The sequence below is a fragment of the Aquarana catesbeiana genome, linkage group LG02 (assembly GCF_042186555.1).
Source record: "Aquarana catesbeiana isolate 2022-GZ linkage group LG02, ASM4218655v1, whole genome shotgun sequence".
Taxonomy (NCBI): Eukaryota; Metazoa; Chordata; class Amphibia; order Anura; family Ranidae; genus Aquarana; species Aquarana catesbeiana.
The window spans coordinates 388223050-388241258 of record NC_133325.1 but is presented as its reverse complement, the minus strand read 5'-3'; the positions used below and the strand labels follow the sequence as shown (position 1 = coordinate 388241258).

Below are 18209 nucleotides of genomic sequence, written 5' to 3'. Positions count from 1 at the left end.
CCTCTTGGCTCCCCAATAATATACCTTCCAGACCCCCCCAATTTCCATGCCCGACTGACCTCCCCCATACCATATCCTCCTGACTATGCCCTCCTGACCCCCCTGTACTCTGCCCTCCCAAACCCCCAGTACCATGCTCTTGTGAGCCCCCTGCCTCATGACCTCCTGACCCCCTAGTACCGTGTCCTCCTAATCCCCTGTCCCCTGCCTTGTTGATCCCTATACACTGCTTTTCATACTATTGACCTCTGTATACTTATCTTCATCCTACTGACCTCTGCACACTACCCTTCACCCTACTGACCTTTGGACAGTGCCGTAAATGCTATTGACCTCTGTACACTGCTCTACATACTACTGACCTCTGTACACTGATCTACATACTACAGAACTCTGGACAATGGCCTACATCCTACTGACCTCTGGACACTTGCCTACATACCTACTGACCTCTGTACACTGCCATACCTACTACTGACCTCTGTACACTGCCATACATACTACTGACCTCTGTACACTGCCCTACCTTCTACTGACCTCTGCACACTGCCCTACATACTACTGACCTCTGGACACTGCCCTACATACTACTGATCCCGGGACAATGCCCTACCTACTATTAACCCCTGGGCACTGCCCTACATACTACTTACACTAGCCAGAAATCAGAGCAGATAGCCAGACCCTGAAACTAGTTGAGCAAATAAGCCTGCAGTGCCAATTGTTCTGCCTTATAGTGGACTCCGATTAGCCTTACGGGGGTGACCAGTTACTCCCCAGACATAAAAAAACAAATGTGAATGAAAGTGAATACCGAGTTTCTCATTGAAGATAAATCTTAAGGTAGGCTAAGTTTATATTTCTACAGTAACATTAGTTTTGTTGGATTTTTTTTCTTTAGGCAGTCTTTACTTTTTATTGGAGCTTGCTAGTTCATTTCTTTTTTTTTTTTTTTAAAAAGGGCGCCGCACCCCAGTAATCTTTGATCTTCTCCATGTTGTCCAGGTAGATCTCCACCTCTTAAAGGTTGCCTATCCTTGGTCTAAGGAATGGAAAACGATGAGTATTTTACCACGTCTGGTTTCAGATCATACTGATCTTAGTATGATTCAAAGCTTTTAAGGGCAGAGGATAAACCTGAGGTCTAATAGACCCCAGATGTCTTAGTAAAGAGGACCTGTCACTGCCTATTGCTATTACAAGGGATGTTTACATAAAAGTGAAAAAAAATAATGTAAAAGTATGTAGCACCTCTTAAGTAGGTGCTAAAGAGAGAGCATAGTTTTGGATTTCCCTGCATACCAGGGAGGCTATTAAGTAAATATAGGTGTTCTCTGCCTACCAGGGAGCAGTGATCCATTGATAGGGTCTGCTCATTGTGCTTAGATGCTACTCATGTTTTCTGCCTGTTTCACACTGGTCCAATAGGAAGAGGCATATTGGACAGTGGGAGAAAACCTGACAAATGGGAGCATAGGCGTAGTTACAGCCCTGGCCATTGGCAGAAGCGGGTGCCTCAAGGCATGCTGGGTGACTGTATATATGCCTAAGGCACATGTGCTCGGAGTCTTTGGCTGGAAAGCAGGGTCCCAGAGGGAGGGGGCTGCTGCCCCTCCCCTGTCAGGCTGCCATGTGATCGACCTGAAGGCCTCAACTGAGAAAGCTGCAACCCAGATGTCCTGTAAAGCTGACTAGAAGGGAGACATGCCTAGAAGGATCTGTTTCTAGCTACAGTAAGTAAAGACTTGCGTCTAGGGGCCTGTTCTGTGAGGGCCATCCCTTCAGGTTAGTGAAGTCAGTGGATGGTGTATCAGCTAACGGAGATACTAGTGATTGTCCTGAAGAAAAGTGGTACATTGAGTCTGCTGCCAGAGCAAGCAAAGGACTAATGGTGCAGATGGCGGGAGTATGGGTGAAGAAATGTTGTGCGTAATATGGAGCAAAATGTCTGCTTTACAGTCACCAGTGCAAGTATACTTTCAAGTTATGGTCAAGAAAGAGTTTACCCGGGATGCGGGAATCGGCGCCTCAGGGGTTGTGACAGTACACATGCTATAGAAGAAAATGTCTGCTATACAGTCGGTAGTAGCAGATTGTTTGTCAGCAGCAGTGGGGGAGACAGATGAAGCGGATGCCTGTTTATCTCTGGCAGGGGATACTGTCTGCTTTACAGTGCAGTTCATGTATGCTGAGCAGTGTTTGTGTGGTAGCAGCAAAAGGGTCACTGTACCGCACGGCAAAGAGCACGCCAGAGAGATCTGCCCAGCAGGAGGAGCCACTGCCAGAGAGTCAGCTAGCCTGGGGTGTGGGCAGAGTCGCCGCTCGCGGGCTGCCAATCTGGGGAGTGAGGGAGAGAGGTATGACGTCACTTCCACCGCTGGGTGGAGCTGAGAAGGAGACATGTGAGAGGAGTAGCAAGATGGCGGATGCCAGAGTGAGCCAGAGCGCAGGGGCTGCTCTACATGTTGGCAGAGAGCCTGCAGAGCGGACTGAAATGCAGAACCTGACACACGGACGGACACAGGTGTCCGGTTGATACCCCAGGAAAGTTTAGCGATGTGCAGCAGAGGAGACACGGAGCACCTTGGATTGGTATGTGGCAGATGCCAGTGTGTGACAGTAAGGCTGTGCTCTTGGGGTCAGTGCGGGCATTGCAGGGAGCTGCTGCTAAGACTGAAGTGACTGTCAGCCCAGAAGATTGTATGTGAACTGGGAGACAGGGACTACCTCTGAGGTGTTGACACCCATTGTTGCTATCTCTTTTCTAAGGCAGGGGAGTACCGAGGGCACCGCCGGGGCCGGGACCGGTGGTGCACACTTGTACCACTGTGTGGCAAACCAGGGAAACTTGTGTTTTCGGAGGTACAGTGCACCCAGATAGTGGAGGCCGGGCCTCGGCCACAGGCTGTACCAGTTGTGGTTGCAGCAGCTGAAAGTCCGGCTCTAGAAAGGGCAAAAGGGCCTCAATGGAACCACAGACTGGGGTCCTCAAGTTCTTCAGGAGAGGAGGAGCCAGGGATCATCGATGTGGGGTCACCCAGGTTTGAATGCCGTTTTGAAACCCTGGAGGAGGGAATCAGAGGTGGAAACGGAGTGGAGCTGATGAACTGAGGAAAGAAAAAGTCCCTCAATGTCAAAGTTTGTACAGCGAGGAAACAGAAGCAGCAGTCATTCGAATGAAGTTTGCAAGAAACCTTGGGTTCTGTGAGGCCTATGCAACTAGGGACCCAGATTTGTCCCTGCCTCGCACTTATGCTTGGGCACGAGCCCAGAATGAAGCTTTGGGAACTTATATAAAGTTGTAAATCTGATCTCCAAAGTGGACACCCCGTATGCGCCGTCTGGGAGGGGCGACAGGCAAAAGCTCTACAGGTTCTTTCACTTCCAGAGGTATGCGCAGCGAAAGGTAGCCATGGAATATGGTATGATTACCCATATACCCCTAGAGAAATAATGGAGGAAAAAGAGAGAAGGATAGAGGCTTGGTGTGAAGAACATGTCTGGGACTTTATATAAGTTCCCAAACCACATTGAAATCCATCCAAGCTACAGCTCTGAGAAACATTTCTGTCCATTAAGGATAATTGGAGTCTGGGGAGATCCATACACATTGATCGTGTGGTGCTCAATCACCTAGACAAGAAGAGTCAAGCATGGGCTATCAGTATTTAGGGTCCTGACGGAAGGATGATCCAGATACCACATCCTGATCACTACTACTAAGTTGTGTCAAGTTCATCGCCTGTTTGAACGAAACCTAATGTTTGAAAGAGGCTGTTAAGCCCGAAGAACAATTGTTACAGTCGCTTGTGTTGCTGTTGGGCTAGAGGCCCTTTCCAAAATCCCCTTTCCCTTCTATCCGTGCAAATAGAGAAGGGGACAACTAAAGCTTGTTTCATCATCTGGGAGAAAGAATCTTCTGCTGCAGAGGACTTCTCCTATATGATCCAGAGGCTACTACCTGAAGGGGGTAAACCCCTAGTTGCTAAAGACACTTTGCGAAGATACTTTGTTAAGGACACTTTGTGAAGATACTTTGCTAAAGACACTTTGTAAAGATCATTTGGCCAGTTGGCCACCATAGTCACAAGTTGAGCTTGTGTGAGTTGCTACCGTGTCAAAGGTTAGTTGCTCGCTGTCTCTTCATGAAGGAGGTGTCAGAGAAAAAGACTTTGTTGAAGAGCTTCTACAATTGCCCACAAGTAGGCAAGGCATTGCTATAGGCTCCAGCAATAATGGCTGGTCGTGAAGGGAAGATGTGTTGCCTCAATGCTGCAAGAGAGGGTCGCTGCAGGCATCAGTCAGATGGACTCCACACTTCTTCATTCTAATTTGTGGGTTTGGCTAATAGAAAAGTACCCAGGTATTTGAAAGGGACTTTGCTTATTCCTAGCCACATGGTTCCTGTTTGGAACACTCTAGAATCTGTTTAGGTAAGTAGGTTGTTCTGTTTGTCTTTTACAGGAACACGACAGGACAACGTGTCAAGAGTTGCCCAAGCTATCTCTACATGAAAGTTAGTGATAGGTACCTGTTCGGCTGAAAAAGTCGCCTCTGAAGAGATGGACACTGTAATGCCCTGTACACACGGTCGGATTTTCCTACGGAAAATGTTCGATGGGACCTTGTTGTTGGAAATTCCGACCGTGTGTAGGGTCCATCACACATTTTCCATAGGAATTTCCGTCACACAAAATTTGAGATCTGTGTGTACACAATTCCCACTACAAAGTTCCACGCATGCTCGGAATCAAGCAGAAGAGCCACACTGGCTATTGAACTTCATTTTTCTCGGCTCGTCTTACGTGTTATACGTCAACATGTTCTTGACGTTTGGAATTTCCCACCAACTTTGTGTGACCATGTGTATGCAAGACGAGTTTGAGCCAACATCTGTCAGAAAAAAAACATGGATTTTGTTGTCAGAAAATCCTATCGTGTGTACAGAGCATAAGTAAGTTAGGTCATACAAATTGCAACATATTTGTGTACTTTTTTTGCAGGCTTGCAAGAAGTCTTTATGACTCAGCTGAGGTAATCCATGGAAATGTATTGTACGTATGTAATGATACTATTTGTAGAATAGTTAGTTATGGTGTTTAGCCATTTTACCCTACCAACCAGTTATGTTTATGTCAGTTATACAGTGCAATTGATAGATGTTTTTCTCTAAAAATGTAAATATCTATTGTACAGCAGATGTCTTATATTTTTTCACGCTAATTTATTGTACATACTGGCCACATATGGGGTATGTCCCATGGCCCTGTTCATTGTTACTTCCCTTCTCCCCCTTTTCCAAGTTTGTAGGATACTCCGTGTAAATTTTTGTATAGGTATTTTTGTAGGGGCGGCTGCCCAAAGCCAATAAGGACATGGCTTATGCCGCATACACACGAGCGGAATTTCCGACAGAAAGTGTCCGATGGGAACTTTTCATCGTATATTCCGACAGTGTGTATGCCCCATCTGACTTTTTCCGTCGAAAATTCAGACGGACTTAGATGAACTTGTTCTATATTTTTTCGACGGAACAAATTACTATCGGAAAAACCGCTCGTCTGTATGCTGTTCCGATGCACCAAAAACGACGCATGCTCTGAAGCAAGTACGAGACGGAAGCGCTAGGTCTGGTAAAACTAGCGTTCTACTAGCATAACTTCTAATAACACGAGATAAACACGAGATTAGCAGAAGGAGCCCAAAGGGTGGCGCACTGGCTATTGAACTTCTGTTTTCTAGTCCCGTTGTACGTGTTGTACGTCACCGCATTCTGGTCGGTCGGAATTTGGTGTGACCGTGTGTATGCAAGACAGCTTGAGCTGAATTCCGTCGGAACTGCGTCGTAAAAACCTTCAGAGTTTATTCCGACGGCAAAACCGGTCATGTGTACAGGGCATTATTTTTGGCAGGGGATGGATGTAGTACTCTCTTAGGTAGGTGCTAAAGAGAGAGCATAGTTTTGGGTTTCCCTGCCTACCAGAAAGGCTATTAGGTAAATTTAGGTGTTTCCTGCCTACCAGGGAGCAGTGATCCATTGATAGGGTATGCTTGTTGTGCTCAGATGCTGCTCATGTTGTCTGCCTGTTTCGCACTGATCCAATAGGACGAGGCCTATTGGACGGTGGAAGGAAACCAGACAAATGGAAGCATAGGCGTAGTTACAGCTCTGGCCATTGGCAGAAGCGAGTGCCTCAAGGCATGCTGGGCATGCTGTATATATGCCTAGGGCACATGTGCTCGGGGTCTTCAGCTGGAGAGCAGGGTCCCAGAGGGAGGGGGCTGCTGCTCCTCCCCTGTGAAGGCTGCCATGCAGCCTCAGGTGGGCAACCTGAGGGCTGGAACTGAGGAAGCTGTAACCCAGATGTCCTGTAATGCTGACGCACCTAGAAGAATCTGTTTCTGGCTACAGTGAGTACAGACCTGTGTCTAGAAGCCTGTTCTGTGAGGGCCATCCCTTCAGGCTAGTGAAGAGTGAAGTCAGAGGACGGTTGTCAGCTAAATGGGATACTATTGAGTGTACTGAAGAAAAGCGGTGCATTGAGTCTGCTGCCAAAGAAAGCAAAGGACTTATCTTCCCACACAACTATAGTGTGGTTCTACTATCCGGATCAATTTAATTGGTGTCAAGTGAGAGTTGTCCTTGTCTGTGTATAGTTCAAGGTGGAGTATCCCACTGATCCCATCTCCTATCCAAGTTCTACCAATAAATGCCCAAAAAAAACAAATACCCTAGACTGATCCTTGGATAACGAGAGGAAGAGTGCACTGGTGATAGTGTGAAAATACCCAAGTGTCTGACTGCAGGATAATCAGAGGGAGGCCCAGGAAAATACCATACTTAGCAACCCCTATGGGGGCAGTGCTACAAGTACACTATAAAAAAAAAAAAATAAATAGTAAAATATAAAAAACATTTTTTAAAGGGCCCTTTGTCCTTCACGTACAAAGGCGAATGCACGCATCGGTCCCGTGTCATGCGTAAACAGCTGTCAAATCTAGGTACCCCCCCCCAAAAAAAAATGACATGCCAAATGTGGCCTGTCAGGGGGTCAGGAGTCCTTAAAGAAGAAGTTCCACTTTTGAGTGGAGCTCCGCTTTAAGACCCACAGGGTCTAGCCAATTTGCTACAAAAAAGGACAAAAAATACATATAACAATAAGATATGATAATACAGTGCCTTGAAAAAGTATTCATACCCCTAGACATTTTCCACATTTTGTCATGTTACAACCAAAAATGTATTTTATTAGGATTTTATGTGATAGAGTCAGACCAACACAAAGTGGCACAACCTTTCGCTGCAATTACAGCTGCAAGTTTTTTGCAGACTCAACAGGTATTCTTCCAAGATTGCCCTGTATTTGGCTCCATCCATCTTCCCATCAACTCTGACCAGCTTCCCTGTCCCTTCTGAAGAAAAGCATCCCCACAACATGATGCTGCCACCGCCATGTTTCACGGTGGGGATGGTGTGTTCACGGTGATGTGCAGTGTTAGTTTTCCGCCACACATAGCTTTTGCTTTTAGACTAAAAAGATAAATTTCGGTCTCATCTGACCAGAGCACCTTCTTCCACATGTTTGCTGTGTCCCCCACATGGCTTCTCGCAAAATGCAAACAGGACTTCTTATGGCTTTCTTTCAACAATGGCTTTCCTCTTGCCACTCTTCCATAAAGGCCAGATTTGTGGAGTGCACGACTAATAGTTGTCCTGTGGACAGATTCTCCCACCTGAGCTGTGGATCTCTGCAGTTCCTCCAGAGTTTACATGGGCCTCTTGGCTGCTTCTCTGATTAATGCTCTCCTTGCCCAGCCTGTCAGTTTAGGTGGACGGCCATGTCTTGGTAGGTTTGCAGTTGTACCATATTCTTTCTGTTTTCTCATGATAGATTGAACAGTGCTCCGTGAGATGTTCAAAGCTTGGGATATTTTTGATAACCTAACCCTGCTTTAAACTTCTCTACAACTTTATCCCTGACCTGTCTGGTGTGTTCCTTGGCCTTCATGATACTGTTTGTACACCAAGGTTCTCTAACAAACCTCTGAGGGCTTCACAGAACAGCTGTATTTATACTGAGATTAACTTACACACAGGTGGACTCTATTTACTAATCAGGTGACTTCTGAAGGCAAATGGTTCCGCTAAATTTTAGTTAGGGGTATCAGTGTAAAGGAGGCTAAATACAAATGTACGCCACACTTTTCACATATTTATTTGTAAAAAAAATTGGAAAATCATTTATTATTTTCCTTCCACTTCACAATTATGTGCCACTTTGTGTTGGTCTATCACATAAAATCCCAATAAAATACATTTATGTTTTTGCTTGTAACATGACGAAATGTGGAAAATTTCAAGGGGTATGAATACTTTTTCAAGGCACTGTAAATCTGTAGCAAATACTCCCCAATAAAAATTGACCATGTTGTCAAAAACATACCTAACCACTGTGTCTGGACAGTAGCTCACCACTTAATAAAAAGTCATTTACAGGAACAAACTCAACAGCAGGATTGAAGATTCCAAAGAGTGACAGTAGGGGGCAATGTGACACCATATCTATCTCTACATCAAAATTGCTTTGCTGTATGATGGGTCTCAGAATCTGTTATCCCAGTATAGAATCACCAAGTGAAACCGATATAGCCACATAGATCTTCCCATTGACCAGAAACACTCCAACATGCAGTTGTGCTCAAAAGTTTGCATAAGCTGGCAGAAATTGTGAAATGTTGGCATTAATATTGAAAATATGACTGATCGTGCCAAAAAACTGTCTTTTATTTAAGGATAGCAATCACATGAAGCCATTTATTATCACACAGTTTTTTGGATCCTTTTTAAATCATAATGATAACAGAAATCACCCAAATGGCCCTAATAAAAAGTTTACATACCCCGGAATGTTTGGCCTTGGTACAGACACAGAAAGTGACACACAGGTCAAAATGGCAATTAAAGGTTAATTTTCCACATTTGTGGCTTTTTAAATCACAATTAATGTCTGTGTATAAATAGTCAATGGGTTTGTTAGCTCTCACATGGATGCACTAAGCAGGCTAGACACTGATCCATGAGAAGGTAGAAAAGAACGGTCAAAAGATCTGCGTAACAAGGTAATTATTATATTATTATTATACACGATTTATATATAAATATAAGATGTACAAGTTCCACAAAAAAAACTGGTTACAATATGCTCAACAACACCTTGACATGTCTCATTGGCTTTTTTGTGGCATTGGCGCAGTAAAGTATTGTTGAATTGTGCTCCTTAAAAACAACCACGCCATCTTTTTGGAGAGCAGCCTGTATTTCTCCTGCAAGGTTACCTGTGCGTTTTTCTTTGTATCCTGAGCAATTCTTTCGCCAGTTGGGGCTGCAGTCTTTCTTGGTCTACCTGGCCTTGGCTTGGTATTAAAAGAGCCCCTAACTTTCAACTTCTTAATAAGTGATTGAACAGTACTGACTGGCATATTCAAGGCTTTGTATATCTTTTTATATCCTTTTCCATCTTTGTAAAGTTTCATTACCTTGTTACGCAGGTCTATTGACCATTCGTATGGTTGTACTGTTACACCTATATCAATGAATTTGGTTTGTGTATTAAGCACAGGGCACCTTTTTGAGTATCATACAGCAGCTGTTGTGACATTGCACAAATTGCACTTTAGAGCACTGGTTGAGAAGTATATAAGGGGTAGTGAGGTCCATTTCTTTACTCCCAATACAGTATATCATTGTTTGTGTGCACTAAAATTCCTTAGTGTATTTTATACTGAAAATATGCATTTGATAAACCGTTGCACTAATACCATGTGACTTAAAAAAAATTGTAGCTACCACCATTTTGAATGAATATTAGAAAAGGTAATTTTCCCAACCCTCACTCAGCAGCAGAAGAAAACCTCTGATTGGTCAACAAAACACCAGTCACGTTTCCGTTGTAACGGAATTTAGATCCAAAATTCGTCAACGAAATTTTGTATTTCGTATACAATTTGGAAGCATAGAAATTTGTATTTCGGATGCTTCCGAATGAACACATTTTTGGAAATTCGTATGAATTTTTGATTCGTACGAAACAAACTGCACATGTCTAATGAAGATGCTTTGTTCCAAACCATTCCATTGTAGCTCTGGCTGTACATTTAGGGTCGTTGTCCTGCTGGAAGGTGAACCTCCACCCCAGTCTCAAGTCTTTTGCAGACTCTAACGGGTTTTCTTTTAAGATTGCCCTGTATTCTTTTTTATTTTTTTTTATATATGTTTTACAGCAGAAAGTAAAAAGTTTTTTTTTCTTAAAATTTTTGGAGCATCGGCGAAGAACCCGAGAAGAGTAGGATCAAGGCTGCTCTTTGCAAAACCACTGCACAGGGCAGGTAAGTATAACATTTTTTTTTTGTTCAAAAATAACAAACGAGGCTTTAGTATCACTTTGTGGTTAAACCGTTTCTCCTCCAATCCATTGTGTAGCCTCGTGTCCTCTTACACTCCCTGAGATTGAATAGTTTCCTACCTACGCTGGGATCACCATTGAAGTATTTGTATATCACTATCATATCTGTTCTCAAACTTAATGTTTGTAGTCGTTCCTCGTACTTTAAGTGCTCCAGTCCCCTTTTCATTTAGTTGCCCTTCTCTGGACTCTCTCCACCTCCGGCACATCCTTCCTGAGAATTGGTGACCAAAACTATATGGAATACGCCAGATAGAGGGTTGTGAGAAGACTATTGTATGAGTGTAAATGCATGCAGTCACTAAATACAAATGGAAGCATTTAGTTTTGATATATAATCTTTATTGTTTGTTTTACATGGCAATGTCTTTAAAAATTTTCATAAATAAAGTACATAAAAAAAAATTGAATCTCACAAATATTCACGTTGACAAGAGAATAAAACCTCTCCTACATACACCTAGCCTAAAGAAGGCTTAAAAACAACATGTCATATTATAAAACCCTAGAGTTTGTATAATATGACAGAGAATAAACTTAACTGCAAAGCAGTGTCTTCAGATCCCTGGATCTTTGATTCTGCATGTTTTTGCAATAGGCCCTACATTCTTTCAGCACGGTGGCTCCTGATGCAACGAGAGTATGCAGCAAAATAGGGGTTAGGTGTTTGGGGGGGGGGTTAAGGGTTCACTTTAAAAATAAATAGTTCTGTGAGGCAGATTAAATGTTAAAAGTGTGACAGTTAGGGTTGGGGGTGGGAAATTAAACATTATTGAACAGGTAAAGGATTTACGGTTGGGTGGCATTAAGGACTCATTTTATAGGGTAGGGGTATGCATTCAGGTAAGGAATAGAATTGCGCTCTCTTCTTCTGGGTTGATTTATGTAGTCAATCAATCATACTTTTGTAATGGGTTTTCTCAGGAAATCCTGGTTGTGCATCAGTTCTGGTTAAATTTTAGTTTGATGCACAGCCCTGAGTTATAGCGTTTTCCACTCTGCATACTCCTGCATGCTAGCACACTGTTTGGAGTTTTCTATATACAGAAAATATACTTCTAAAGTTCCACTGACAGCATCAACCAGCAGGAGGCACCTGAAGGAGGTGTGACATCACATCATACCATTGAAATGTGTTGGCTTGCTTCTGAAAATTTCAAATTGAAGGATTTATTCGGACACTTGCTCCTTAAATGTTTTTGTCTCTCATCACACTTGGAACATGTGACACACACCTGAGGACTCCTCCCCCCCACTCCTTCCCCAACAGTCATAAAAACTCTTACAGTTGTCATAAAAGCATAGGCGTGTGCCAGGTGTGCCTGGGCACACCCTAATCACTGTGTGCGGTGCCAATTCCCCCTATTGCCTGGGCTTCCCCCTGCCTTGCGCTCTCATAATGGAGAGTATGGAAAGGGGCTAGTATATATGTAATTTAATGGCTTCTTCCTTTTCTAAATGAACACACTCATTGACTGTGTCCATTCGTAGCCGAAGCATAGTAAACTATGGTTACTATGCTTCAGTTTGTGAATGAACAGGAAGCGCAGAGCACTCACTGTGCATTCACTGTGCATTCACTGTGCATTCACTGTGCATTCACTGTGTAGTGCTGCTGAGGCTGCAGAGAAAGGCTGTGTTTGAGCTTTGAGGTGCTCACCCTAATGCAATAGGCTGTGCACACCTATGCAGACAAGAAAGAAGATCTTCCAATCAGAACAGCTCTCTCAGTGACAACTGCCAAAGGTTGATTTTACCTTAACATTTCCAGGGTTTTCTTGCTGTCCAATCTACCATCTGAGTTTGGATTTTGTATGAATAGACTGGGTTAAACATTCAATTATTTTAATTCCACTGTTATTTTGTGCTACTGCAGGAAATTTTTTGGGGTCATTTTTAAAAGATCAGCACCATGAGATTCATGTTGCAGGGATATACAGTAATATATGAATGAACATAGGTGTTGAGCAAGTTATTGATTCCTATTCAGAAATTGGGGGAGAAGGGCAGAGGAATGATTGTTAATACTTTCTGCTGTATGAAAAAAATTGTGTGGCTTTATACAATCTGGCAGATTGATTGCTTAGTTATGTTTTTTTCCGGATTCATTTAAGAGCACTTATACTGAACCCAGTACAATGCAAAGAAAGTAAATGATTGCATGAGGTTTTATTTTGTACAACGCAACTATAAACAGGCAGTGTAGCCTTAGCCTTCTGAGATCAATACCATAGGTATATATATAAAAAAAAAAAAAAAAAAAACACATCATTTTATGAATAACTTTTGATACAAATATGATGATCAATAACATAAAATCAAAGTTGTAGAGCTGCAAGACTAAAATCACTAATACAGCCCTAACTTGAACTGCAGTAAATTGTCCAAAATCTTGGTAATCAAAAAGTGATGACCAATCTCCCAGTCAATTCTATAGAGGGGATTAAACACCAAGCACTCATTCATATCACAATGTGCATTAACACACATCATAACAAGCGTTATAATGTGAGGTTTGGGTAATGCAATGCACTGCATATGCGTGTGTTGCTCTGTGTTGCCATTTATTGTCAATCCCAAAGCACATATACAGTGCACTGCAGACAGTGCACCACAATGCACAGAAACAAATGCTCTGTGTGTTGTAGTGTGCTACATTTTGAAAAGCAGAGCAGGACCAGTCTCCTGTGTATTAATGGACTGTCTAACACAATATACCACAACGCACGAGAACACGTGTTGAAGCACACTGGATTGTAGTGTGTATGGGCCTATTTGCCTTGCACTGCATAAAATTGTGGTATTGTGCAATTGTAAGAGATAACTCAATCTCACAGTTGTGAGAGATCACACAATCTCATAATTGCAATTCTCTATCTAGAAAGCCTAATCAAATCTAAAGTGATATAAATATTGCAGGTGGCATTGCTGAATGGTGGTTGAAAATTTACCATGCTGCATTTAAAACACAGCTCATCTCATTACAACGCATCAAGTATTTTGGCTTCTGTCATGAAAACAAAATGCACATCTACACAATGCATTAAAAAATGAATGTCAAAACAAATCAACTCATTTAGGCTCCATTCACACTAACACGTTTTTTTATGCATTTTGCATTTTGCAGAAATGCATGGGAATTTTTTAACATGGGTTTCTCTGGAACATGTTCACATCAATGCATTTTTGTACCTCTGCGTTTTTGGAAAGGGTCAGGGACTTTTTTCATGCAAAATGCAGCGTTTTGCATGTAATTGAATTCAATGGACCAGCATCAAAAACGCAAGTACAGCGTTTTTACAGCGTTTTTGTGACGTTTTTGACGCGTTTTGTGTTTTTTTTTTTTTTTTTAGACTGTATACAGTCTAAAAAAAAACTGTAAAAAAAAAAAAAAAAAAAAAAAACGCAAAACGCGGCAAAAACGCTGTAAAAACGCTGTTCAAAAACGCAGCAAGCACCACAAAAAACACTGCAGAAACGCTCAAAAGCAACATGTATTGATGTGAATCGAGCCTTAGTGCATATCACACGTTAAATGCAGTGGAGGTGATGTCAGTCAAGCACCAATGTTCTGTGTCAGAATATTTTAATTTGATTATTATATGGCTAGGGGTTCCAATCCCTCTCCGCTCTATCCAACACTAAAAAAAAGTTTTGTCTTTAGTTATACTTTAATTACTTTTGCATACATTCATTCTCATTTCTATGTACATAACAGACTGAAATCAGTATACAGTGACAAAACACATACATATACTGCATAGTTATAGAGAAACATTTTTTGTTTACATGTCCTCAGAAAGTGGTTTTCTGCCACGAAAAGTTGAAGAGGTGAAATGCTCATAATGTGTTCTGTAACTGCCATGGGTTAAATTACCAAAATTTTCATATACACCTACATTGTAGTTCAGTGTTTGTTTCCAACAAATGTCCCGACTAATTAAAATAAAAAAAAAAAGATTGTTATGGTACTGAAAACAACATACCTACACAAATGTTATGAAAATGGGGGTAATTACTGCGCTAACCCCAAAGAAACATGAAAAAAGCAGCTACATAAAAATGTGACAAACATAAAGGGATCAAAATAGTGAATGATGTAGCGCTAACCAGTGTATACAAATATCGTAATATGTGTGAAATAATGCATAAAGTAACAGTAATAATGGGACAACTCAAAAGTCCATCTGTGAGCAATGGTAGTTAACCAAAAGTGAACCTCTAACACTAAATAATAATGTGAAAAGGTATGCAATAATATCCAACGTGACCAGCAGTGTAATACAAAGACTGAAACGTCCAACACCAGATGATGGAAATTCAAGAAGAGTGGAATGGAAGTGAAACTCTGTTCGTTGAAGAAACATCAAGAATGGGAAATCATCAGCAACAAAATGAGATGTGAATGCTCTTACCGGAACAGGTGGTCTCCAATGTCAGCGACACAGAGTCAAGCAGGCTGGCTGACAGAACGAACTTCTCACACCAAAGACAGACTACAAGATACAGCAAGAGAGCAGGGGATCATGGCTATAAAGATAAAGCCAGCTCATAATTTAGGACACTTCTAGCACCGCATCGCCTGCACCTGGTCGGCTGGAGTTACATGGCTGCCTGATCGCTCTAACTACCCGCAATTTCTTTTTCCACATACCATCCGGATGTGAGTGGGTGTGCTGTCCTTTTGAACCTATCATCAAGATCCAGCTTTGATGGTCTTTGGATTGGAGGTCGGCTTGGAGGCTACCCACGGTTCCCCTGGATCCCATCCTAGAGGTCTGAACCATCTTGAGTTCCATACATCTGCCGTTTGTGGCACACTGCCTGCTTGACTCTGTGTCACTGACATTGGAGTCCACCTGTTCCGGTAAGAGCATTCACATCTCATTTTGTTGCTGATGATTTGCCATTCTTGATGTTTCTTCAACGGACAGAGTTTCACTTCCATTCCACTCTTCTTGAATTTCTGCACAAATGTTGCTGAGTAAGCACCCAAATGATACAATATTGCTAATAAAATAAGCCACAGATACATCAGAATAAATAAGTACCTGTAAGGTGCAAAATTTACCTGTTAATGTATATGTTCTTATGTTGACAATTATACTGAAGCATTGCTTATGGAGTTCTGTTTTGTGGGCTTAAATCAACTCATTAGAATCAAAATAATCCAATTTTGGATCATCACTATCAGTTTTGTTCTTGGTGTCTAGTTACAGAATGTGTATTCACTTTACTGAATTTGTAAAACTGAGCCCTTCTGGTAATTATCAGAAAAATCATATTTTCAGTTCAGAGAAAGATCATTCTCTAAATCAGAATTCTCTGCAGATGGGCCTTTTGTTGTTCTGACTGCCTGCAGTCACCAACTGCTGGTCTTTGCACATTGGTGTATAAATGGTATGCATAATCTGAAAATCATATTTAGTTCAATTTGAAATGGGTTGGCACAGGCCATTTTTAGGGGTTTTGGGGATACCTGAATTAAAAGAAGTTGATGATAGGAACAAAGCAGAAATAAAGGGCAGGATCAGGGAAGATAAGCAGAAATATACATCATGGCCATATGGTGAAAATTTACTCTCATCAAATTGCAGGGACTAATTTCAACAGAGCCGTTGAAAGTACAAATGGACAGGAACAAATATAGTGGCATTGCACAGTAGACAAAAAAAAAGGTGAAATCTGTAATACCCATAAAAACAGAGAATCAGAAACACGACAAATAGAGGCAAGAAAGTGATCAGAAGTTAAAGTCAATAAACGTCTGATTAGAATAAAAGCAGAAGGACCTAGCCCAGGCCCAAGAGCAGACGGGGGCTGAAGTATAACAGGCTCAGGCTGCAGCAGTACTGATTGGTAGCATCCCATAAATAGTGACAAACATATACCAATTAAGCCAAAGAAGTAAACTGACAGGGAAAACAGCAGATTTGAGACATTAAAGAAAGGAAACACCATACTCTTGACGTGACTGTTATAGCATGGTATAGAATTAGTATGTTACAAACCTATCTAAAACTTTTTGGAATGCTGTGAACTCCATATTTGTCTCTCTGGGAGTGCATATTTTTCTTAGCCCAGTTATGTTGCCTTTCCAAATGATGAATGTGCACTTTGATACAAAATATCAGGAACCTGCATATAACTTGCACTTTCAGATAAAAGTACCATAAAAGTTCTCAGAACCCAGGGTATGCTGTTGTGCATAGAGTGACAAAGCTACTATGGTTTAGCCCTCCCACTTCAACCTCCCAAATCCCAAGTTTTGCCCACCACTATGATAGGGGGCTTCAAATACCAATAGTTTGGCACAGTCGCACCAATGTACCTGTTTTGAAATTTAATTGCCTCTTTAATTTTTATGTCCAGGGGTTCGCTTTAAAATTGAATGTACAGGGAGAACACCACCAAGATTCTCAATCTTATCTATGCGGCCCAGTCCTCAAAGTTCCTCTTTCTATTGCTCTCAGCCAACACAGAGAAGGCCTTTGATAGGGTGGTCTGGCCTTCACATGTAGGCCACCCTGCAACATATAGGCCTAGACTCCACATGCAATGGTGGATCCTCTACTCAAACCCCTTGGCGTCAGTAAGGGTGAACGAGACGCAGTCCAAGTTCTTTAGATTGCCAGCGGTACAAGACAGGGCTTCCCTCTCTTAGGTTAGTCTTTATCGCTTCTGTGGAACCCTTCCTCTGCTCAGTCCAAAGTAACCACGATATTACCGGCTATATCAAACCCTCGGGCCATCACAAAATTGCGGCCTTCGCGGACGACTTAATATTCTATGTAACGGACCTGAGCACAACTCTGCCCAACATTCTGAGGGTGTTGCGTACCCATGGGGAGCTCTCTTATTTTGAAATAAATCTTGCTAAATTGGCAGCACTCAACATGAGGTTCGTCCTCGAGACCTGCAACGTCTTGTCTCCATGACCAGTTTTCTTTTCACTGGGCAGAACAAGTAATCATGTACTTGGGCACCAAGATTACTAAGGATATTGCAGATCTCTACCAGGCGAATTTAGTACCTAAACTTCAAAATACCAATAGGGACCTGAAACAATGGCTTACACCGATGTTAACATGGTTCGAACATTGCAGCTCCCTGAAAAAGACCATACTTCCACGGATCCTATCTGTTCCAGGCTTTGCCTGTGCACGTGCCCATAACTTTCCTCCAACTAATGCACTCCACGTTTCCGGAATCTATGGTCCCAAAAGCTGCCCAGGTTAAAATTTGAGTTCTTAACTCGCCCCAAGGCTAGAGTTCAAAGAATTGGGTAGCCATGGAGGGAGAGGATACCTCCATCCCTCTCTGGGACCTGCCCTGGCTGACTTCCCAGCCTCCATTCGAGATATGGACCGACCCATAGTAGCTCAATCTGTGTTTCACTCTTCCGACCTCTCCCCTCCGATCTCACCAATACTGTAACAATGGATGTCTATCCATTCTGGGATCCAGGCAGCTATTGAAATCCCCCATAATCATAATGGGAACATCAGGTTTGTCGACCAGGTATGACAGGAGAAGCTGTAAAATTTCCCTAGAAAAAGGGGGAGGTATATACACAAAGGCAAATATCACAGTCACAGTAAAAACCTTGCAATACAGAAAAACATATCTCCCGAGTGAATCCATAACTGCATCCATTTCCTGGTAGGCCAAGGATTTATGCACCAGTACACTCACACCACGTGAATAAGTAGTGTGAGTGGAGTAGTACGCCTTGCCCACCCAGGA

The 18209-nt window shown here is 42.3% G+C and overlaps 1 protein-coding gene across 1 annotated transcript in view; it reads right to left on the bottom strand.

Moving 5' to 3' along the window:
* Nucleotides 1-10783: 10783 nt before the first annotated feature.
* The window catches only part of LOC141128105 (uroplakin-3b-like), a 51383-nt gene continuing 43957 nt past the window's right edge, over nucleotides 10784-18209 (bottom strand). Inside the window, exon 6 of the mRNA XM_073615188.1 lies at nucleotides 10784-14399. Within this exon, the coding sequence (XP_073471289.1) occupies nucleotides 14249-14399 (151 nt within the window). The 3' untranslated portion in view covers nucleotides 10784-14248. The remainder of the gene's footprint in view (nucleotides 14400-18209) is intronic.